General features: G+C 37.2%; 1 protein-coding gene across 1 annotated transcript in view; it reads right to left on the reverse strand.

Moving 5' to 3' along the window:
• LOC109065747 (carboxypeptidase M-like) overlaps positions 1 to 25282 on the reverse strand; it is a 39583-nt gene extending 14301 nt beyond the window's left edge. Inside the window, exons 1-4 of the mRNA XM_042722233.1 lie at positions 25090 to 25282; positions 23834 to 24033; positions 16567 to 16664; positions 5752 to 5921 (exon numbers count right to left, since the gene is read on the reverse strand). Coding sequence (XP_042578167.1) covers positions 5752 to 5921; positions 16567 to 16664; positions 23834 to 23999 — 434 coding nt within the window. The 5' untranslated portion in view covers positions 24000 to 24033; positions 25090 to 25282. The remainder of the gene's footprint in view (positions 1 to 5751; positions 5922 to 16566; positions 16665 to 23833; positions 24034 to 25089) is intronic.
• Positions 25283 to 25546: the final 264 nt, after the last annotated feature.

Here is a 25546-nt window from a genome sequence, read left to right on the forward strand (position 1 = left end):
TATCCCATTACAAACAGAGCCAAAGCCAGCCACACCGTTTGGGAATTCGACCGAAAATTATATAATATATCTGTACATTAAAATGAGGCAGAAACTGTGTGTTGCCCTTTAAAAGACATTAATCTCTATGTGTATGGTGTGTGTGAGATGTTAAAGATGGAATCAAGATGTAGTGGCTGCGTTCCGCTGCAGACTCTCAAACTCGGCTTGAGGAAACATTCCTGCAGTCCAGCTGTGCTTTCGGCATCAAATTATAGTACTTTTTCTGAAATCTCAGAAGAGTTTGATTTGCGCCAGTGACAAACTGACCGTTCATGTGCGTGCTCGCTTCTTTCAGCAGTGAGAAAATGAAAAACGCCAGACCAAAACATCTGTGGATCTTTTGATCGCCCTAAATGTCTAAAACCTCAAAAGTTGTCTTTTCTTAAATCGGCAGGTCAAATTATGCCATATTGGACATAAATCTGACAACACCGTGGATTTCATTAGCTAGCAAATATAGTCACAGTGCAACAGCGTCTGAAAATAGACCGTTTCCCAAATGATTTTAGCAGAATGTCCGTTTCCTGTCAATAAGTCCTTTGAGAACCACATTTCCTCAATCTAAAGCAAGACAACATATTGCAAATTATGGTCTGTAACTGCAAAGAACTAACGTATCCATGCAAACTATTGCATTTGATGGCAAGGATGATTATTGCGGCTGGTTGGCAAATATATATGCCTGCTAACTTACAAGTGGTGAGTCACTCTTTCCTTTGAAAAGTATGTATATACACGTTTCCACAGAGTATATATTTCTTTCTTCAAAGACTTTGTGCACAGAAAAATCGATGTTATGGGTTTACGTACATGATGAAGAGGTGATACAGCAAAGAAGGAAAAAGTCTTATGCAAGACGTGAATTCTTAGGAGTATTAAATAATGCATACATAACGCATAGGTCACTCAGAGTAACTGGAGTTTGACTGTCTTATTCTTTATCCAACAGCCTTATTTTTGAAAATTTGTGTTCTGTCACTAGATGTAAAGAAACATGCACCCCTGAAAACTTTGGATAAATATTTGAGCATCAGAATACATGGCTGAAGTTTATTTTTAAATGACATGCCATTCTCAATTCACAACTGATGGTTTTGTGAATTGTTCTAAACGTACTAACGTTTTTTTCAGACAAATGGATATTTTGAAAGATACAGCAGTGCCTAGCATTTTATCCTCAGAAGTAACAGGAGAGTACATTTATTTTTATTCTTACAAATGGGTTTTTAATAAATGGCAATCCAGCATCGGTTAATACATCTGATCAAATACAGATCGCTAAAAAAGGAGGAGAGCAACTGTACTTCTTGTTTCTTGATCTGGCGAACATTTATAGATCAGTTCCTCATTCTTGTTAAAAGTCATGTCACAGCTGGTACAGACATTCCATCATGAACTCTTTGATCTGTTTCAGAAAGACCAGTGAAAGATTTGGGTAGATGGTACGATGGAAAGCTCAAAGAAACTAAAGTTGTTCCATCATGTACATAAAACATCAATAAGACCTTTCTGCCAGGAAAACTCAAGCTGTGGTGCTTACAGCTTGGCACTCTCCCTAGACTCATGTGTCCTTTAACGGGGTTACAAGTTTCCCCTCAGGAAAGACGAAAAGCTGGAGAGGGTGATAAGCACCGTGCAAGTCCGAGGCCCTCTTTGACTTGTGCACTTAAGCGCTGTGGGACTTTACGGGAGTGACAAACTGGAACTACCCATTACAAGTCTGAAGGAAGAATTCAAATGTACAAAGCAAGGGTGGTTATGACCCTCACTGACTGGCAGCAGGAAAAAAAAAAAGTGGAATCCAATTGAATTTGTGCACGATACAAGGCCAGCTCTTCATTTTAGGGATTTGGTTGTTGAAGGCCAACAAGGGAGAGCTGGCTTTGGACTCATCCATAAATCAATGGTAGAAGGCAACATCAAAGCAGAAGAGACAGTTCATGGTGGAATAGATTAGGCGGCAGGAGGATCCAGAGCAGCACACTAAAGTCATTACAGTGGCCAAGCAGGGTCAAGGGACTAACTGGTTGAACCTAGAAAAGAAAAAAAAAAAAAAAAAAAAAAAAAAACTTACCTGGTGTGATATCTGGGAAATGGAGGAACCTCAGCTGAGCAGGAAAAAACAAACAATCAAACAAAACAAAAACAAAAGAAAAAAAAAAAAAAAAAAAAAAAAAAAAAAAAACACCCTGGTGTTTCCCCCAGATATTGTGATTACAAAACTTCGGCCAGGTGTGGTCCTTTGGTCCATAACAGCCAAGCTGGCATATTTCGAGGAGCTTACAGTACAACTAGTATAAAATAATCGAAGCTGTGCAAAATGGCTGATCATTTTTTCAAATCTCTGACCTGTTTTGGTACCAAAAAAAAAAAAAAAAAAAAAAAAAAAAAAAAAAAAAAAAAACTTTATGGTAAACTTTCTTAACTAATCTTGAGAAACCATGTAAAATCTGAAACTGCATTTCATGACCTCTTTAAGTAACTTGATTCAGAACTGGAATCAAAATGATGCATTTGCTTGTGCTTCCCATCTGTTCCTCATGTGAAAAGTCAAAGGTTGAGCTCTGCCTGATCAAAATAAGAGACAGTGGCTGCGACTGACGGGTCGTGTTGTTTGTTTCAGTTGGTTGAGAGCGGTGGTACATGCAGGGCTGCCAAACCTCACAGGAAGCTCGTACCGAAAGCCACGGCAATAAGAGCGAACCGCAGCATGTAAAAATACCATCGTCATCATCGTCAATATGCACAGCTGTGTGGCTGCTGTTGTAGCATACCCGCTCGCTTTCACTCTTGCTCAATCTCCTGCTCTCTGAGCTTGCCCACCATATCATCAAATCCAGATTAGATCGGTTTCCTATTGCGCCCCATCTGAGCAGGAGCGCTTATGTGGTCTCAGGCTGCAGGAGCGGGATGGTTTGTATTCAAGGATGTGGCTTCTATGGTATGAGATGAGGTCTGGTGTGTCTCCAAAGTCCTGGGGCTTACTGAGTTGGACATATGACTGAACTTCTCTCTCACAGCCTCAGTTGCAAAACCTAGTGGGTTGCCTCACTGTCAACTGCCTATAAAAGACAGCTACCTTCACACTTATAGAGGTTTAACTGTGGCAGGTTGCCAAGTCGCTGTACTGTCAGTTGGCAGTTTTTCTAACTGGACTTCACTCTGTGTGACTGCTCTTGTGTAATGTTGAGCTCAATTTGATCACTTCACTTAACAGCCTCTGTGGCTCACAGGTCGGTATATAACAACTAGGGGTGTGCAGCAAAGCCACTATTTGTATCTGTAACAATCACAAAATTATTTGTTTCTGTATTCAGATAAAACCAGAAGTAATCGGAGCTTGAACCAGAACTTCGTACAGTTATAGTTGCTAAGATAGTTATGTCTATGGTTTTACTGCCTTTTTCGCCCCCGTTTTTATCACGGAACAAATATGCAGTGTTTAACCAAAAAATATTTTTATGATTAGAACTTTTTTTTAAATATCTTCTAACAGTCTAAGCCGATACCCTTGTATAGGCAGTTTCGAGATGTAGTGCAGTTGTGCTTGGAGCAGTGCGAGTTCAAGTCCCATTTTGGGGACCTTTTGTGATCCGATAAATATTTAAATATCTTCTAATTAAAACAGTAAGGGTTCCTGTGCAGTTTAGAAATATGAAAAAGCATAACTTCCACAACAGACCCGGGAGAGAAGTCAATGCTGAATAAAGTCGTAGTTTTTGATTTTTTGGACCAAAATGTATTTTCGATGCTTCAAAAAATTCTAACGGACCCTCTGATGTCACATGGACTACTTTGAAGATGTTTTTATTACCTTTCTGGACGTGGACAGTATACCGTACATACATTCTCAATGGAGGAACAGAAAGCTCTCGGACTAAATCTAAAATATCTTGTACTGTGTTCCGAAGATGAACGGAGGTCTCACAGGTTTGGAACGACATGAGGGTGAGTCATTAATGACATAATTTTCATTTTTGGGTGAACTATCCCTTTAAGGCAAATTCACTTGAATGACATGTAACTATTAATCTCTACTTGTCTTCAGTGTTTGAGTTTAGCTAATTAACCCTTAAATGCACACCCCGGGTCTTTAGTGACCCAGGATCGTCACCCATCCATTTTTTTTCCCATGCAACAATGTTTAATATCTGACTTCTCAATAATTGTCACCCATCCATTATTTCTCAAGTTGACGACATCTGATAAACAATGATGATGTAATGCATAAAAATGACTGTAGACATAAAACAAGAGGATACTCAAGTATCATTAGCAAATCTTGACATGGCTCAGCGATTTACTGAAGAGAAAGTTCATAATCAAATATTGGTGTCATTTAATGGTGGATTTGATGAAGCTGTCAGCAAATAAAATTTTGAAGATGATAAAAGGAAAACGTTTGATGCTAAATATGAGACGACGGGAGTAAAGCAGCTGATCAAAACACCCTTGCTAGTCATTCCAGCGCTTTAATTTATTAAATTGTAATTAAAATTTCACAACAGTATACTGTTGTGTAGATTCCAGGTCACTAAAACCCTGATACGCAATACAATTAGCAAAACATTCATGCATTCAAGGGTTAAGTGTGCTTTATTTCTAACCTTACAGAGTTATTACAGATTGAGATCACCCAATGGTAACTTCCACTCCTTGCCTCCATACAACCAATCTACATCAACTAGTTTCTCTGAACAAAAAAAGGACAACAGGAGGTGCTGACTTGTATTTGATTGGTATCACTGGAATCAGAAGACACCAAAGTGATTGTAGAGCATTTTGTCATCTGGTTGGCACGGTCTGATCAAAAGCCGCATTGTTACATCCACAGGGATGAATGAAACTCAGTGATCCAGATAGGGCATTTCATATCTTCTGATTGCAGATTTCACCATTTTTTCCACATGGGTACATTTTTGTTTATCAGCAGGTTGTGGCGACAAACCAAGGAAGTTATTTTCCATTGCTTCAGGGCTTATGACACCTCTTTCCTCCAGGAAAACTATGTACCACTGTTTGGGAGTCTGTGGGTCACACAGTTTGAGTTTCAGTCTGTTTGCTATAATGGAGGTTTATCTTTGCGCGTCTGTACGTGCGAGTAAGATCCCTCACGCAAGATAAGACATGCGTTTTCGGCTTTTGTATCCTGCTTATCTGCAATGTTTTGGAAGATTTGTGGGAGAATTGTGCTGTATATCTCTAAACGTCTCATGTGAGGCATGATTTCTCTGGGCAGACCATTACAGGCTCTGACAACTTGGAAATAAACTGATAAGCAAAATAAATTCAGCTTTTGAAACAACAAATAATTTTGTTCGTCTGGATGTTAAAAGGTAATTATGGAAAAATTGATTCTCCTTTTAAAACGTACAAACTTAACGTTAAACTCTACCCAGTCCACTCAGAATGAAACTGTACACCACATTCCCCCCTAGTAGGCCTGAGACTAGAAACATCTCTAAGTAGTAGCCAGTACATGTGTCAACATTTGTCTTTTTGTGCTGCACAGAGAATGGAAAACCATGAAAATCATTTCATTATTGGGTGAACTTTCCCTGTATGGATGCAGTAAGTACAAAAATGAAGGACATAATGTTGATGGCTCATCGATTGTTACTTCTTTCCAGATTTTAACCATATGCCTACGTTAAACTTTGGGCATGCTAGCCATCGTTCATATAGCTTTTGCATCTCTCTCACACTTACCGGCCTTTTATATTCATGCATTCCCGGGCAGATGACTCGAAGCCGTCTGGGTTCATGGATGGCAGGATGTGCACCCGACTGCTGTTCAACAAACGTGTCACCAGTGGATCACTCAGATAACTGCTGGTCAGATAATCAATCAACTGAAGCAGTAACACACGGCCAACAGCCTGAACACAGAGAAACAAATACATTCAAAAACAAACCATGTTAACATGCTAAGCTTAATGTAATGCACAGCCTTTAGTGGTTTGTTTTTAATAAGCAACTCTGATAACATGTTCATTAAAAAAAATAAATACACTCAAAAATAGTAATAAATATAAAAATAAATAAATGAATAAATACAACAAAAGAAATATAAAAGTAAACTAAAAATTACAACAAATTTCAGGCTATCCAAACTTACCGGTGACAAGTAATTTTTTGACACCGATGGGGGGAAAAAGATCTGAGAAACCACAAAATAACTCATAAATCACAATTATGATGTTTCAATCGAACAAGGATTTTGAAATTGTACACTTTTGGAGTCAGATTAAACACGGAGCTCGAGTCAAATTGACATTAAATCTTGATAAATTATGTACGCTTTGCAGAAGCGCAAGTAAAAGACCTAAATGCATTTTAGCTTCGCCTACGCCATTGACATCCACCAGTGGGCCAATGGGTGGACCTTACAGACCACCGAGATTCCGCTGTGGGACAGGTTACCCAGAATGACCAACAAAATGGAAATAAAGCAAATGACAGTCTAAATGCCTTATAAATCATGGTTGAAGCTACTTAGGACAAACCTCAAATTAAGATTTAAGTTTAGGACATGGCAGTCCAAATGATCCTTTTTTGTTAACTGTCCAACTGAAATTTACTACAACAAACATCTTTCTTGCCTAATAAACTTACAAAATTGCATTAGTTTTTGTCACGCTTAAAAGACGTGTCGGTATCTTCAGCAGGAAATGAACTGTTTCTTTCCTAGGAATACATCACTGAACGGATCATTCATGCTACATCACTGTGGTCTCTTCTGGACGTCACAGGCCGTCAGAGGCGCTTTGATGTGGTGTGGAGTGTTTGCACTGCTAGTCACATCTTACAGAGCAGCTACGTATACCAAAAGCTACTCACAGAACCTTAAGCCCAAGGCCCTCATATACTGTAAGACAACATGGCAAGCATTGAGACTACAGATAGTATCGTTCTGGTGTGGATGTCTGTGTACTCTTTCTGAGAAATGACTGCCTTCTTTTGTCCCAAACAAACAATCCTTTTTCATGTAAACTGTATAGTTATGAATAGTATAGTTTCTATACTACATTTATATTTGCTTCCCTGATTACTCTATCAACTATATCCGCATACACATTTCAACTGACATGGGAATCTTCATCTTTAATGGTTTTATTTGAGGACTTTGTGGGATTCTATGATTTAACGGGCTTTTCAATTTTTTCTGTTCCTTTATCAGTTGATTTGGATTTCAAGTCCATACAAAAGAAACATTTGCTCCATAAGATCTCCAAACAAATTCTGTAAACCAAGAGCTTAAAATGTCCACTAATGATGATATATTGACTCCTCTAGCTCTTCCTGTCTTCATCACCACTTAATCACTGACTTGTCTCAGAACAAACATCTGTTTCAGCAGCAATTATACTCTTTTGGGGAAGAACAGTAAAGTATGGTTTCACGTATCATTGACACATCTTAGAAGTTCTTAAATATTGTATTTGTCATTTCATAGTTTACATTACTGCAAATTGCTTTATTTAGAGGTTATATTGATGTGTCATTTCATTTCTCTTATGAAGTTCATTGAAGTGGCGGAAATTTTATTGATGTGGTTTGGTTTTTGTTTAACATACAATTTACATGGTGGCCCATCTATTGTGGGGGAAAACGGTGAACTATGAGAAGATCTAAGAACTGTTTACCATTTCCTCTTCAACAGACCCACTCCAACACAAACGGCACAGCCTCAGTCCCCTCAGCACTCCAGACGTGATCACAGGACCCAACGCCAGGCCTGAAAAACATGACCATCTTCATACGGCGCCCTGATGCTCACACCTAAACATCTCAGCATGTGTGTGAGGGCACAGACAGATCCCTCACACCGGTGTGCTGATACATTTAAGGCCAAGCTTACACTTGTTGCTGAAACAAAACACCTGTGAGAGAGGAAATGGTAGAGGGCTCCAGCTTAAACATTTAAGAAGAAATAGGATTTCGCTGACATACTAAACTGCTGTGAGTTTATCTGGCGGAGCACTGCAGATTCCCGACATCTATCCTTCTATGTTATGAAATGTTTTGTTGAAGTGATTGTGAAATATGAAACAGATTCAGACTGCTGATCGTCTGAATAACGCACACACAAAACTAAGCACTTGCAAAATACTTAGCGCAATAGTTCACGTTCAATAACATGCAACGGATATTTTAAGGATTTTTAAAAGTAGTTTAATAATATCATGCAAATATGAAAATATACACAATATTCAATAGCAGTTCTTGACCAGACTTATGCTGAATACTGATGATAGTTGTGAGTCTAGAAAAACATTAACATAACTGACAAGCCTATAAAAACTAATGAATTTAGTAACTAAACTAGAGGAGAATATTTATGGATCTATATCTGATTCCTGAGGCACATGGGCTGCTTAAGTTGGCATTTGTGTGCAGCCCGTGTCTCAGTTGGCACGTAGACAACAGAAGAATTGTCCTAGATAAACAGATACACACTATACCCCCAGCTTCTTGTCAAGACCACCCAAACTCTGGCACGTCATAACTCCCTTAAAATTTTTTACAATCCTTAAATAAGACTGAGTGTCACATCAAGAGTGAGAGCGAGCAGAAAAAAAAAAAAAAAAAAAAAAAAAAAAAAGAGCCACTGTTGAAAACTGGTCGGAATCAGACTATACAGCAGTCTGTATGTTCACAATCGTGCTTTCATGCAGCCGGTGGGCTGGGTGTGGTCTGGCCGGAGCAGCGTGCAGAGGAATAATTTAAGATAGAAGTAAAACCAGAGCTGGGAAAAGAGAAGTCAGTCACACTGCACTGACTCTACGGCCGAAGGTCATCTGACCCAGTGTTACACATTCACTGGACTTCAACTTTGTTCATGCCTCTGGTTACATAAGGCAATAAGGTTTTTTTTTTTTTTTTGATGCAAAATAATGCAGAATTTACATGATACGTAATACCCAAGATACTACCACAAGTAAGCATTCTGCACTAATTGCAAGCATCACTATTACTATAGCTCTATTCTTGATATTAAATGATGCTTAAGACAAATGAAACCTTAAATGTTGTGGCTTTTTGAAAAACTGTATTTTACTAAGCAAATGCATTTATGATTTTTACTGGGTGGACAGAAAGATTGAAAAAAATCCATTAGACTTACATTAAATAGGGCCCTGTGATTTCCACGATGCAGAAAACATGGAAGGAATCGCAGAATCCAGTAAAATAATTTTAGATTGATAAATCAAAAGCAGATCAGTACACAAATCAAAACGATATAGACTAGTATCTTACATTAAGATCCTATAAAAATGTTTTATTTAATATTAAGCCGCAAAATACTACTTAATGAAACCTGCATGTTCTGTGTTTCTCATGTGAATGAATACATAGACACGCAGTTTCGTTTACTACACACATACTGAAGCGCATGTGATGCTCGCAATGTTTTCAGACACATCGTTTTCTGAGAGGGTATTTTACAATTTCTTTTGAGAAAAACGAACATATATACAAACAAAAACTTCAATGTCTTGCAGCAACCCATCAAAAAAGTTTGGTCCAACTTGAAGAAACTGTGACAGAAATATATTACTAAATGATAGCACTATTACAATTATTATTAGAATTATTATTTTTAAAGGAATATTTTCCAGAAAATTTATATCTCAGAATTTTAGCAGGAAAAAAAGTAAATAAACCACCATTTCTAGATAGATATAATCAATTAATTATATATATTTTTGATTATTAATTTAATTAAACCATTAAAAAAAAGGAATCAATACAATTTAATGGAAAACAAAATATTTTAAAAATAAAACTGGATTTGAGAAAAATAAAGCATTTCATAGGATCTTAAGAGTATTTTTTGTACATAAATAAATTGATCTTAAATTTCAATTAATTAGACCTGATTTTGAATAATAAAATCTAACTCAAATATTAAACGAGTCTAGAAAAAAGTTAAACTGAAATAAAAATGAAAACAGTAAATGAAAACTGTAATAATATGTTAATAATAACTACAAAAAGTGCAACTTGTTTTGATGGTTTACGTGCAAACCAATTACCCAACAACACAAGCAGATTATTTTTTTTTTTTTTTTAAACATGTCTGGTAAAGAGTTTTTTTTATTTCCCAAAGATGATTCTACTCAAGAGTATTCTATTTATTACACAAGTTGTGATGTTAAAGCATAAAAACCCTGGAGTATTCCAAAATGTCAGCAGGAAGCTTGTGCGGACTCATTTTTTCCTTACATTTTTTTCCCCCTCTCCAACTCTGCCACTGTGCTTACAATATCTAGTAAACATAACTAATTCTGCTTTGGACAGCATCTTCTGGCAAGACACTGGAATTCATTTGCCTCAATCCTCAAAGCATTATGGGTATTAGAGCTGTTGAATGTTCATAGTTTGTACACTCAGAAATGCAGTGCACTATGGTATTGAACGAGTGCACTCTCAATGTCCACTGTGTTTCGTACACCACAACAAAAAAAAATAAAAAAATAAAAAAAAGAAAGAAAAAACTGTCCCTTCAAATAGTGCACTATATTAAGGAGATTTCAGACACAGCCTTAATAGCCCAGGTGATGTGTGAAAGTAATGTTCACTTTTTCATAAAAGTATCGGGCCTTTAATGGTGAAATCAGCAATGTGAGAAGGAAATATCAGTATCTGAGCATCACAGGGTCACAGGCACAGCATTTACAAAAGTCCACATTATGGCTATTATTTTTTTCTTTGATACTTAACTAATTTTGTCTTCAATAACACATTAAAAGATTGTTTTCAAGAATACTATCATACATTTCAGAGATATATATAAAAAAATCTCAGGTAAGTGTATTTCCTTACCTCTCAGGCAGAGTCGGGTAGTTGGAAGTGCGTTTCCAATACATTCTTGTTTTCGCTCAACAATGCTCTAACATCACACGCAGACAGCAACGTAATCTGGTGAACAGTTATCGGTTAATTCAGTGACTTTATGAGAAGGATTACAATTAAATCTCAGAAGATGCAGAATGAAATTTTGAACATATTTCATGTAAACGTAATTTACAATCACTCTCTGTGGCCAGAGTTATCTATTATGTTGTCCTCCGGGGGAAGCCAGAGTCCTGCATGCGGGCTGGTACATGCAGGTGAATCGCTAATATTTGATGTAACGGGTGGAATAATATTTATGTGTAGGGTGTGGTGCAAGTGCAAGCTGGACGTTGACAAGCACGGGAGGGTTTCGGGTTCAATAACAGACTATTTGGACTCAGTCCAGTACACGCTGAGCAATGTGGCCAACTGCGCTGCCACTGATTGACAGCTGTAGTGATTATATTAAAAGGTAGCGCTTTTTGCCTGCTTTCTGTATTTAACCTATTCATAATTTGAATAAAAGTTTTAATAAACGAGTTTTGTCTACCTCATGTAGGAGATTTACTGCAGGTGCGATTCGGGTCCCAGTTTTTTGTCAAATGTGTCGGGTATGGGATTAAATTAGTGTTGCTGTCAGATAATGTGTTGAGTGTTCTGTGAATTACTGTGATTGTGGGAAGATCATTTCACCAGCCAGGAAAAGTGAACGGAAATGCCTTTGTGATGTTACCACGAGGCATCGCTTACTTACAGATCTCAGGCTTCTGGAAGAAATGTAGATTCGTAAGAGAGAGAAGGGAGTAGGAGGGTGCTGAGCCTGTGGCTGTTCTGTACGCAAAAACATCAATGTCTTGAACTTGATACGAGCGGCAACTGGTAGCCATTGCAGGGAGATAAAGAGAGGCGTGACATGGGCTCTTTTGGCCTCATGGAAGACCAGTTGTGCCACTGCATTCAGAGTCATTTGTCGAGGTTTGATGGCCAATGATGGAAGTTCAGCCAGAAGAGCATTGCAGTGGTCCAGCCTAGAAATGACAATGGCCTGGACAAGAAATTGTACAGCATGCTCTGTTTGGAAGAGACTGATCCTCCTGGTGTTGTGCAATGCAAACCTGCATGATTGAGATGTCTTTACAATATGGTCCTTGAATGTTAGCTGGTCACCAAAGAATAAGTTCTGATGAACCTAGCAGGATGATGAAATCATACTGTAGAGTCGGAGCATCATTTAAAACGTTAATCCCACACTTTACCATCCTTAACCGCACGGGATGTTCCTTCACCCATGCCGAGATTTTTGCTAGGCAGCCTGAGATCCATGCAGCTACTATTGGATTGTCTGGTTGAAATGAATTATAGAGCTGTTTGTCATCAGCATAGCAATGGTAGGAGAAACCATGTGCTTGTATAATGGGTCCCAGTGATATATAGTATATGGTAAAGAGGAGGGGTCCAAGAACTGATCCCTGAGGAAACCCTGTGACCAGTTGATGTTCTTTTGGAAACTTTAGGTTAGAAGGGGTAGTATGCACGGGCCTGTCTAGACAGATATTGTCTTGACAAGAAGTTAAAGTGGATTATAAAGTGTCAGTTGCTGTATTTACATCCAGAGATGAGAAAAGGGTGGGTGAGGGAAGAGAGGATGACACTACAGAGGAAAGATGGAAGGGTGAAAGGGAGCATAGGTTTTGCCTAAAAGTAACTGGTAGAGGAACTGGTGGCACACAGGTATTAATATGTAGGTTAAATAAAGAAATGATCAGATGTCTAGAGGTTTTACCAAATGTTTTCTGTGATACAATTGCAAGTGAAAATTAAGTCAAGCTGGTTGCCTGATATGTTAGAGCTTGGGGTGGTGGTAAGCCACTTGAGATCGAATTAAGCCAGGAGTAGAAGTGGAAGTCTGCAGTGTAAGGCTTCAACAGATGGATTTCGATGTCACCAAAGACCACAAGTGGACTGGCATCCATACAGAATGAGGACAGCAGCCCATATAGCTTCTCTATAAAGGTGCCCAGAGGAAGGCGATAAATCATTACAATATGAAGTTTAACAGGAGCAGTTACCATAATAGCATGAAACTCAAAATATTTTATTGCATAGGGAAGAGTAGATTGAGTATTTCCAGTAATAAGAAATGAGAAAACAGCAGGGGTTGCGGAGTCTTCTGGACGAATCCAGGTCTCAGTCAAGCCCGAGATACTAAGAGTAGACTGAGAAGCAGTGGCCAGAATGAAGTTTGTTGACTGCTGACTGACAATTCCAGAGATCCACAGAAAACGACAGAGGTGCAGCAGTTTCCAAGCTTAAGTTACATAACGTTTTTCTTTAGTTTTAATTTGCCTAACTATTGATCTGACCCTGTAGACGCTATAATCCCACTCTGTCTCTCTCCCACTTTTTTTTTTGTTTTAAATTTTAAATTTATTTAATTTTTTTTAAATGGTGGGCATTCACGCAGTTGGCTAGAGCCGAGCTGATTGGGGAGAACAGAGGTGCGCTCATTCTATTGGTTAGTAAGTCTGCCACTCAAGGCTGGCAATCATGCATATGCTCAGAGTAATATCGCGACCACATCGCAGGCTTTTGCGATTAGCAAATTGCAACGTCTCAAATCGCGATTTCGATTCAATTAATGACAGCCCTACTAAGGCTCTTTGGCTAGTGTCAGTTAACAATTAACCAACACACCCTAGAAACAGCAGAACAATGCCCTAGCGACCCCCAATAACACTTTAGCAACACGCCAAACATTGCTAGTGTGCAACCACCCAGTAGCCAATCGTGAAACGAGCAGAACAAATTGTCCAAATACAAATCCTTCATAAAACCATTTACGCATTCGGCAGATGCTTTTATCCAAAGTGACTTAAAGTGGATTAAAGAAACATTTCTCGGTAAAGTCAAACTAATAATCAAACACACAACCTTGGTGTTGCTAATGTTTGAGCTAAAGGACTATAAAGCAGTTGTTGCAATAAAGATGCAAAAATGTATCCGTATGTTCTATTTGCTATTTATAAATGAGGCCCAAAGTAATGTGATTATTTACTTTTATTCTCAGTACTGCATTGATGTAAATGGATAATTCCCATCTCTTCTACTCTTTCATCCCTCAGTAATCCATACTAGCTCTGTCTGTGTTTACCGTCTGTATGCTCGCTTTAGCTAAATGTTTAAAGAGACTTTTTTGCCATTCAGGTTTACACAATAGGATCATGTTCTGTCTTATTGGGTCATTAAGAGACTCAAACCATCTTAGGAGCACTTTAGTGGTGTATCAAAGGTCTGGCACACCTCACCGTGAGATGACTCATGGATGCTGATGGGCAATGTTTGCGAGACTAATTTGAGTAATGTTTACATGTTTATTTGAAAAGCACCTCCCATCCTGGATGTTCATATGGCTTCCTTGCATTTGCGCAGTGGTCCTCTTTACAGTAATTAGCAAACATCATGCCTGGATGTTTAGATGACACCATGGAGCCACATCTACCATCAGACAAGCAATGCTTTTACAGACCAAATTTAAAAAGCCATTAGAGAAATGTACAGTAGATACCGGTGATACACATGAAAGCGTCTGAGTAAGCAAAATGACCACCAAGTTTTTAGGATGTTGTGAGTGGTTTCCAGGGTGCCGTTATGTGGTTTCTAAGAAGTGCCTTTAGCATGTTTGTAAAACATTCTGACTGGCTGCCCATTGACCAAACAGCCCAGAAGTACTTGCCTTAGAAAACCACACCAATGATTGTTTCTCAAACATTTATTTCAGCCGATTAGGGCCACCTTTAGTCAGCTGTTGGTCAGATAATCAGGGTGTTTAAAGGTCCACTTACTTTGTTATCAAGATTTGTACAGCAAAAACAACAATTTAGAAGTAATAGGCTATTTTCTGTCATGTTTGGACCCCCTTCATTGGAACGCTCTGTTTGAATAGGCATGGCAGATTTAGTAAACTCGGAAGTTAGTGCTTACTGCTATGACTGGCTAACAGTTGTGCATGTTTGACAGCCTATGTCACAAAAAAAAAAAAAAAAAAAAAAAAAAAAAAAAAAAAGAATAAATCAGTACATATCAAACGATCTGTAAAAAGACAACGCAATAGTGATCACATAATAAAAACAGTTACTCAACACTTGTGTGTTGCGACCGTACTGTCAGATCCAGTATAGTAGGCACAGCATCATCTTATAGTTTAACTCTTTCTGAAAATCCTTCGTCAAATCATGCGATTGTAAACGAATCTGCAGTACAATGAAGTGAACAAAGGACTAAGTTCTTACTGATACACTATTTTTTCACACGCGCATCAGTGATGTTGATGCAGGCGTGAATCTTCCACACACGCATCATTTATCTACACTAATTCTTATGTGCACTAATCGGTGGGCGGGGCTAAACAGACAGTGATACAGAAGCAAGCATTGATCTTCTGTGGAGGTGGTGTTTATCCAAACTATCACTTCATAAAGTGGCACATTCCCACAACCTGTCGTTTTGGCAAATTTTAGACTAACGAGAAAGTTTTGAGTTCTGAAACTTACAGGAAAAAGCACCAGTGAAAAACCGGGAAAGAGACTGAATGAGGATTTGGGAAAATGACAGATTTATTACATCCCAGTGAATTATTTATGGGATGTGTTCATTAAACTGGGAGAGTTGATAACAAGAGTACAGTATTTGTTGTCTTTTCCATATTGTTACCATGGAAAATAAAAATAAACTAATTTGAAGGAACAAAACACAGCAGACTAATATGTTCCATTATATCTTTCTATTCTATTGTGTTTGTGATATCAATGTCGCATTAAAATTCCAAGAGTTAAATTTTCCCTGATGGATAAAAACGCAGCATGATGGAAAATTAATGTGTTATTCAGTTAAACAGCATGATAAAAAATAAAATAAACAACAAATAAAATAACAGATAAGATAACCGACAGATAAGAAACTTATTTGAAATAATTTTTCAGTTCGAGTTGAAGTTCCACAAAGGGAATGTGCCACTTATGATATAAAACCTGTTCATAAAAAGGAGGATGGTCATCACTGCTAATCAATCTGCGATATAATATAGTACTTTTTTTTTTTTAAATAAAGTATTTTTACATTTTAGCCAATAATGTAAAATTCTCTCTCCAAAATCTCTCCCAGCCCATTCATCCAATAGCAATTCAAACCACAGTTTCTCTTCAGCAAATTTAGTTTCGTCCCCCTCACAAAGACAGGAAGTACTGGATTCACAATAGGCATGGGGGCGGAGCACATTGGTGAAAAGATCCCCCCCATACACACCACCTTGGAATTTTTTCTCCCCCGGTGAAGGTCACAGTCCAAGCTTTTCATTGGCATCCCGGCCAGTTCCTCGGACTGTAATGCTTTTGTGTACAGTCCCTTTCCCACCCCACACACCCCTTACCAAATACATCCCTTCAGACCAGCACTGGCCCCCTCTCGCCCAAACAGGAAACAAAACTAAACAAATGCAGATCTGTATCTATTTAAAGAAGCCTCGATTCCAAATTTAGCCCCTAATGGACATGCAAGACTGAGTTCTTTAGAAGCAGTTCAGTGATATGAAACCTGTCCAAGCAAAAGCTCCTGCTTACAACGCAAGACCTAGTAGAAGCATAAACGTGTTTTGCAGTAAATAACCAAGTGAAACAGCCACATTACCTCGTTTCCGTGCATGTTTCCCACGTATTTGAATTCTGGGATGCCCGTTCTGTGTTCTCTGGGATGTTGACCCAGTATTAAGACCCAGAGTTCTCGTCCTAGAAAGACAACATGTATATGTTAATTGACTGCAAACAAATGTTTCAATAAGTGAATCAGTGCATTTGCAACTGAATTAAGTGCTATGGATCTTGTGCTGGTCACATGATTAATGTCTCTCTGTCTTCTCAGTTAACCAGACACTCAAATAATGCTTTTGCACAGTTTGGGCAGGAACCTGGCAACCCAATCCCATGTAATCTCACGTCTAGCTCTCATTCACTCTGTCTGCTTGTCTCTGCCTCTGAGGACTACAGAATACGAAGATCTCATATTCACTGTGCAAGTTGAAGCATGCTTGCTTCAGGACAACTAAAAAAGGAGAGAAATCATCAAGATGGGCTTAAAAGGGGAAATTAAGTCTTCCAAACCATGACAGATAACTGTTTGTGTCTTATTTTGAACTTTTTTTCCAAGGGTGAACTTGATCAAAATTCAAACCGTGTAATATTACTACAATTTAATTTAGCTTTCAACTTTAATCTTAAAATATGAATATAAAATGTATAAACTTAAATGGTCTGATAAGCACCCACAATACTCTAGCATTTTATGTGGAACTTGCAGTTGGTCTACCTGGGAGAATGCTTTCCATAGTGTACCTTTACAAAGATCATTGTGGGCCATCCTGAACATCCCCAGGTGCTAAAGGTAGGATTACTATTGTGCCTCCCTAAGCAAGCTGTGGTGTGTGTGGTCCATGTAAAGTTCTCTAAGGTGTGGACCCTGAGATACTTGAAGCCTTTCATTCTCACAACAGGGGCCTCTTTCCAAGTACACAATAGTTTCTTTAGTCTCGTTGACACGCTGTTATAAAAAGTGTCAGGTTCTCCAACAGATTAGCTACTTTTGTATACATTATATTCCTGTAAATTACTGGATTAACTTTTCTGTTCAAACATGGGGAGAGTGGGATAAGTTGAGCCAGAATGCCATAAAAAACAGCCCCTGAAACAGGAAATATAGTAGAATACCAACAATTTAGAAATAATTTGGTACTGAATGCACAATTTATTCAGTTTTTCAAGATCTAGATTAAATCTAACAGTGTCAAATTCTGTGAATGGGTCAAACTATTAGAAAGCGGACTTCTAACAGTATTTCAGAGCACCTGTACGTGCTCAAACATGCAGGTCAGTATTATTGCTACATTCACACATACCATCCATATAGAACTTTAACATCTTATTTTGGCATTGTCTGCACTGATTTGACGACATTTTGTCAGCGAGTCCTGTCCACACACAACCTCAGAACGCAGATTTACAGCCAAGCATCCGTCTCATTAGCAATGTCTGTTGAGTTGAATCTCAGAAATGAGTCAAAGAACTACACTTCCCAGAGTGCACTAGCAGCAGTAATCTGGCTGCTTGTCACCTGTTCTGTCATTTTCAAGACGCTAATGGTCAGTGAAATGTTTTATTTACTTTCATGGTGTTTGGAATGCTGTGTAATATGTTCAAGTTATGTTTAATTGCTGTGTAGTTTGGTTAAGGAACACATTGCAGCATTGACTTTTTGTTAAATGGGTTCTTTATTCCATGTAAAGTCTTAAGTGGGTAATTCATCATAAAATTAATAAAATGTTTAATTAAACGTTTCAACTTAATTAAAAATAATTAAAAATGTTTAATTAATGTTTAATTGAAATGGTAACATTTGTTTTCTGTCTTTAAAGGTTTACAATGTCAGTTGATTGGTCTGTTCATTGAATTACAAAGCCAAAATAAAAATAAGTGATTGAGTTGGAAATTTGAGTCTCCATGTGTCCTTTGGAAACTGAACAAAAGTAGGACTTGACAATGTTGATGTCTTCTGGTCGAATACGCTCCAATGTACTGCAATAATCAGACCTGCCATTAACGCACCTGGACTTTTATTCCCAAAGCAACAGAGGAGTAGGTGTGATCTTGGTTATTTTTTTATAGGATTTAAATTTGACTCCTAAAGTCAGCATGAAAATGAAACTTCACCCTGTCTATTTTCTAAATGCATGACTTAGATCATATTGTGAGCAATTCATTCATGTATGTTTCATATCACCGACATATCCCTAATTTAAACATTGAGGTATAAAAGATAAAATAATTATATATACAATAAATATATAAATAATATAATAAATATTTAAGTATTTGTCAGTGTGATGAACACCACAGCATATACAAAAATCTGAACGGCAATAAAATAAATAAAATAATTATTCTCTGTATTTTGAAGTGCCCACGACAACAATATCAGCATATTCATTATCCTGATAAATCGTATTACCAAATACCGGCACGTCTTAACATGAACCCCCCACATCTCAGTCCCCACCCCACATTTTTTCCAATAATCCATTATACTTTGATGTCACAATATGGAAGAAAAGATCTGACGCTACTTTGTTTCATTGTGACTTTAACAGCAGCTTAAAGCATAAGAACTGCTCCATTCCACTTTCTTCGTTAACGTTTGTTTCTGCATTGCCATACAGATCTGAAATCCAATTACTTCTGTTTCTCAAACAAGACAAAATGATGTGCAGAATTACGAATGATTAAAGGATTTCTGCAGTGTAATCTTGATTAAGCCGACACTGTTGCCAAATGACAACTGGCATTTGTCTGGGTTGATAATCAACATACAACAGCTTTAGTTAATTAGGCCCAACTAATCAAGCATATGAAACAATATTACATCATAGATAATCATAGCCAGCCCCCACCTCCTGTTCTTGCCCCAGTGGGCAATTGTAACACTGATTAGGCCAAGACGGGGCAGTCAACAAACAAGGACGGCCTTCCAGGCTAAGCAGCTGGTTTCCTAGATTACCTCTAGTCAGCTCAGGTCTCTTATTTCCTGGCCTTAAATAGGTGACAAGGTGGGATTAGGACAAGGGGTTAGCCTGATGGGGCAAGAGTGTACAATGGCTACACAATCTCCTTGAGGTCTGAAGTGATTGGAGAAATGGGCTTTACAATCAGCCAGTAACAAAGGCTCCCAAGAAATGGAGAGGTGTACAACTTCATTAAGGGTGGCTTTCTTGAAGTGCAAATCCATCAGCTAAATGAAAAGATATGGAACCACAGTGTCCTTGGATTAGCTTTTGGCACTACTTGCATGAGTAGAATTTTAACTGGGACTTTTAACTTTAACTGGGAAACCAGAGGCTTACTTAAGGTTTTAATCAACTAAAGTGGTCCCAAGGGTCAGCCTTAGGGCACACCGCTTGTCTAGAGATGAAATAAAGGAGATTGAGTCTGAAGCATATGGAGGACCACCCTTATAGAAACAGATGTTGAGAGAACACGTACAGTGTGATATAAGTATCTAAATCAGATGGTGAAAAAGAGAGAGCGAAGAGACTGGGAGAGAGACTTGGCAGCGGATGTGTTCTACTCAATGATGGTTTTGTGCTGAGCCAAAAGAGCAACCTGATCCACAGACTGAATTAAGTTAAAATGTCACGGACTAGCAGCACCTTCAAATATAAGCCAATGTCTCACTCTGTAATCTTAAACACCATAGCTGTGAGCTAGGTGGCCAGAGTAACTCAAAATTACTTTAAGAGCAAAAAAAAAACTAAACAAAACAGATTAGGATATGAACTGCAGGGTATGGTAGATTTTGATGGAATAAAGATATGAAAGTGTTATTTAGTTTTCTTTAAATGCATTAAAACTATCGGACAAATTACATTTGTGTATACAAACACTACCATTCAGGAATATTAATATTTTCTTCAGCAAAAAATTAACAATTCTATAATAAGCATTTCCTAATATTACTGTTTTACTGTATTTTAAGCAAATAAATGTCTTGGTTGAACAAACTTATTTCAAAAACTTATTGACCCCACACTTTTTGAATAGAATTGTGCATTCATTCCCTTTTTAATTTTAAAAGTGGTAAAGTTTTATGCTTTAATAAGGCAAAATCAAACAGAATGAGGATGAGCTTCATTAAATCAGAAAAAGTCTTAACCTTTAATGTCGAAAGGATGCCTGAGAATAATTTTCTTTTTCTTTCACTGTTAAAAGTACTGTCTTATCCATTTCCAACATGCAAATCAAAGGTCAGCTTTATTTGTTATACCAATCTCTAAACACAGGAACTGCATTGTGCTCCTGTGCGGGCAGTATTTACCTGCTCTTTAACTCTGACAGATTGACTGACTGTGGAAAACAGCAAATCTTTAGCTGCACGGATTTCCCTTTCAAATAACAAATGGGATGAGAAAACTATCCTTTCAAGCATCCCCAGACAATACAGACTGCTTTAAAAATGCTTTCAATATGACTGTATAGGCGTAGAGTATGACCTTTGAAGCAAAGCATTGTAGCTACCCTGGATCCTTTTGATGGGGTAACAGACTAAAACTGGCTGGTAATTCCGAGCACCTGAGTAGAACCATGGGAAACTAGTGTGAGGTCTATTCAAGCGAGTGGTTTTATCTCACTGGATTTCACCGCTGATATGAACCGCTTTGCTACACTTCAAGTGGTTTGGTATTTGGCGCACGGAAACTACGAAACGAGAAGTTCAGTCAGAGGCCAAGATCCTTATCAAATGTTTTGTCTAAATCATTAGATTAACAAAATACAATTTTCTCAAATGTGAACAACAGATTAAACAATTTTTTAACACATATCAACCTAAAACCTAACTGCACTCTTTCAAAAGTTCAAGGTTTCAATAGTATTGTGGTTTAAATATGCATAAATGCTTATGTAATTGCAACATAAAACTGGTTAATATTTCAATCTCAGTAAGAACTTGTGTGCCAACTATGACCACCATGGACAGTAGCAGGACTGAAATGCTAAGGAGATTGATTTGGACACTTTACATAGGATGCTTCAAGTGGATCCGATATTTTTAGGTAGTCCAGCACGTTTAGAGAGATACTGATGTGAATTTCACAGACAGTGTGTGATTCTCCATGAGGTTTTCTATTTTCGATGGCCTCAACAGTATTTAGACATTTAAGCAACAACTTAAATTAATGAAATATACATCCTTTATAAACAAACAAATGATGCAAGAACATTTCTCAGAAATAGTTTTCAGGGGATACAAAATGTTTAACCATAGGTTTAATAATAATAATAATAATTAAAAAAAAAAAACTCATTAAACAAACTTTAAAACTTAAACTTATTTTTTTGTGAAATGTAAAGGTTTTGTGAAATGTAAAGGTTGAACCTAGTGTGAGGTCTATTCAAGCGAGTGGTTTTATCTCACTGGATTTCATCCGCTGTTATTTGTCATTTTGCTACACTTAAACTTATTTGGTTTTGTGCACGGAAACTACGTAAACGGAAGTTCAGTCAGAGGCCAAGATCCTTATCAAATGTTTTGAAAATCATTAGATCTTATTTTTTTGTGAAATGTAAACAATGAAAAAATCAAATAATCATTTTGTGAAATGTAAAGGTTGGAAAAGTGGAAGGTTCATTGACACTTAGTTTATTTAACATTTTGTTATCTAATGCAATGATGTTGCAATGACATGATCATGTAAGGGAACAAATAATATTTGAGGCCAATGTTCATGTAAACTACTGTCAGTTTACATCAACTCACAAAATCAAAAAGGCATCTGCTTACAAATCCATCAATACAAAATTAAAAATTAATCCAAATCTATTTAACGAAAAACACATGAGCAAGAGTGCTGTTGATTTGACTTTAGATACACGGTCTTAGGGTATTTAACCTTTTAACGTTGGACAGGAATGAAAAAAAAAAGGCTGTGAAGGGTAGAAGTACAGTGCGATCAATGGATTGTAATGTTTAACAACATACCGACTGTTCAGCTGCACAAAAAAAAAAAAAAAAAAAAATATATATATATATATATATTTATATACCCACATATATATATATATATATATCTATCTATCTATATATATATATATAAAAAAAAAAAAAAAAAAAAAAAAAAAACTGATGACAAAAAAAAAAGTTTTGAAATGATCCAAGACCTCACAGCCTTGTTTTCTTCAATATGGCGTCTAACCTGATTAATGTCTATTCAGACCACAATAACAAATTATATTGCTTTTCTACAATCATTAAAAAAAAAAAAAAAAAAAAAAAAAAAAGTTAAAGGGTTAGTTCACCCAAAAATTCTATCATTAATTACTCACCCTCATGTCATTCCAAACCTGTAGGACTTTTGTTCATCTTCAGAACACAAATTAAGATATTTTTTTATGGAATTTGAGGACTCTCTGATCCTCCATAGACAGCAATAATATTACCAAGATCAATGCACAAAAATATAGCAAGGACATTAGTAAAATAGTCCATGTGACATCAGGGTTCAACCGTAATTTTACGAAGCTACGAGAATACTTTGTTCTTGTACTTGTTAGTAGAAGTAGAAGAATGATACATCACGTTACCAATAAGATGCATCAAATGAATGGAAACTTTAAATGCTGTCTATTTGTAATGTTAAATTTGTGATAAAAAAAAAAAGCAACACAGAGCAGGACATCATAACTCATTTGTCTGTCCAAAAATGTGTCAAATGTGTTAATCTTTTAAAATTATTATTTAGTGTAAACATTTTAATGTTTTGCTTTAACTTTGCTACTTTTTTTTTTTTAGAAATCTTAATGTACCCCGGCTATCATTGTAAACCAATAAATAAAACACCAAAAGTCACATGTTCACAAGTCTAGTGTGATCACGTCTTAATACACAGACTGACATTCTCTGTCTTGAACTTGCAACACAGACAATATAAACAGTTAGGAGTCCCATTGCTGAGGGACTGTATATCAGGCCAATCAAATTACATAACCAGAACTAACCATTTTATGCATGTATAAATAAATACACAAATTAACTCCCCTAGTTCAGTTTTTTTTTTCCCCTTCAGAAGCACTCTCTCAACTTGCTGCTGTATTTGGCTCACTGTACTGCTGCTGTTTGTAGACTCAAAAAAAAAAAAAAAAAAAAAAAAAAAAAAAAAAAAACAATACGCTCTGATGGGCAGCCAGGCAGTAAGTTTGAACCTGTTGCATGCATCTGCCACCATAATGCTGCCCTCAAACAGTATAACACTGTGTGCTTTTCTGCAGGAATATGTACAGACAGGGAAGAGTTCAACTCATGGATGATAAATATAGGAAAATATTGTCAGGTTAATGCTGCACAACATCTGGTTTACCTTCAACGGACTGTCCGATACTGTGTAGAAGTGTGATATCAGGAAACCTCCTGTTGATGTCTTTCAAGTACTGCTCCATTTCCATGCTGTTATGATAGCGAAACTCCAGACCGTGAATGGATGACAGCCAGCACCAGAAGTAGAGGCAGAGCGTGAAGACGAACATCCTTTGAGCCGACACAACTGAAGAGTATGGAAACCTTTTCCAGAAACACAAACAGAGAAGACAATGACATGATGTGCCCTTATCTTGATTCATTTCACACTTCATTTCACACAAGCCTTGAGGTTCAAAAAACATTCAATAAACATGTTTCTTTATATGACAGGTGCGTACTATGTTCAAAAATGCCATCTAGATAGGCAGCTCACTATGAAATGATTTGATATAAAGTATGGACAGAAGAGCCCAAGGTTGTCTATATAATATAATTAACAAAATTTCATAATTGCCCTTTATAAAATAATTCTGAGCATCATGTCTGCCTAATTTGTTTTTAGTGTTTGCTTTATAGGCATCATTACTTAGCATAATTAATATCTGTCTATCTATCTATCTATCTATCTATCTATCTATCACGCACTTAATTAATGCCCTTACAGAAGGTACTGTGGTGGCACCATGGCACACATATGATATTACTACAATTGTACTGCCTTTACTACATTTACGTGGTATTTCAAGGTACGTAGAATATGTCACGTTAGTGTTCATGTCCAAAACATGATTATCGTGTTGCACCTAACAGGTCAGCAGTAATCTAATATGCTTTAAACAGCAGTAATGTGATATGCTTTCAAGTCAAGGTTAATGTTTATGTTTGTTTTTAAATATTAATGTTTGCCTCTTCTAGGAGCATGCAATATATTTCTGAGAATTTGCTGAGGACAAGAAGGCACTGGCCAAAAACGCAAATTTATGGATAAGGTTAGCAGGTCACTATGCTTTACATATTTGTGGTGGAACCGTGCTACTGTGATGGTATCAACTCTATATAATATCAGTAATATCATATCATTACAACATATATGTACAGTATATGTGAACACAAAGTCATAGCAGTGTGTTTATAAACAGTAAACTACAGAATAAACAAATAATTCAAACCACTACTGTGCTCTTAAATTATAAATAAAACATGACATGATTTATAAAAAAGAAACAACCTGCATTACTTCATAAAGCAGACTACTAATTAACCAAACAACTTTAGACGTTGTATTTAGTAATAATGAGAGTAAACGAGCAGCTTTACCTCTCGTGCGTTCTCTGAGACTGTTTAGCTCCTTCTCCTGTTTGTTCAGTTACTCTCTTGTCATAATATCATACAATATGATGTTAATGAAGTTCATGCGTTGTCGTCCCGCTCGTGTCATTGATGAAATGAAGGTATCTTGTTCCATACCGCAGTGAGTTTAACCGACTCCAGCCTCGTGTGTGTTTGGTGCAGCTGTAGTGACTAATGAGAGGAGGCGGAGCGCGCATAAACACACACACACACACACACACACACTGAATCAATGACACTTTAACATGACTTGTTTGGTGTGTTCGGTGAAGTACTGTTTATTAATCTGTTTTCTATTTACATTCAATTTAAATGTACATCGTACAGCGACAGGTATTACCTCAGAAGTATTTGCATATTCCAGTACTGCGTGCGTGACATCTTGACCAATTCAATTTGCATATTCTGCTGCTACTGACTGTCA

This window comes from Cyprinus carpio, chromosome B4, assembly GCF_018340385.1.
Source record: "Cyprinus carpio isolate SPL01 chromosome B4, ASM1834038v1, whole genome shotgun sequence".
In the NCBI taxonomy this organism is placed as follows: Eukaryota; Metazoa; Chordata; class Actinopteri; order Cypriniformes; family Cyprinidae; genus Cyprinus; species Cyprinus carpio.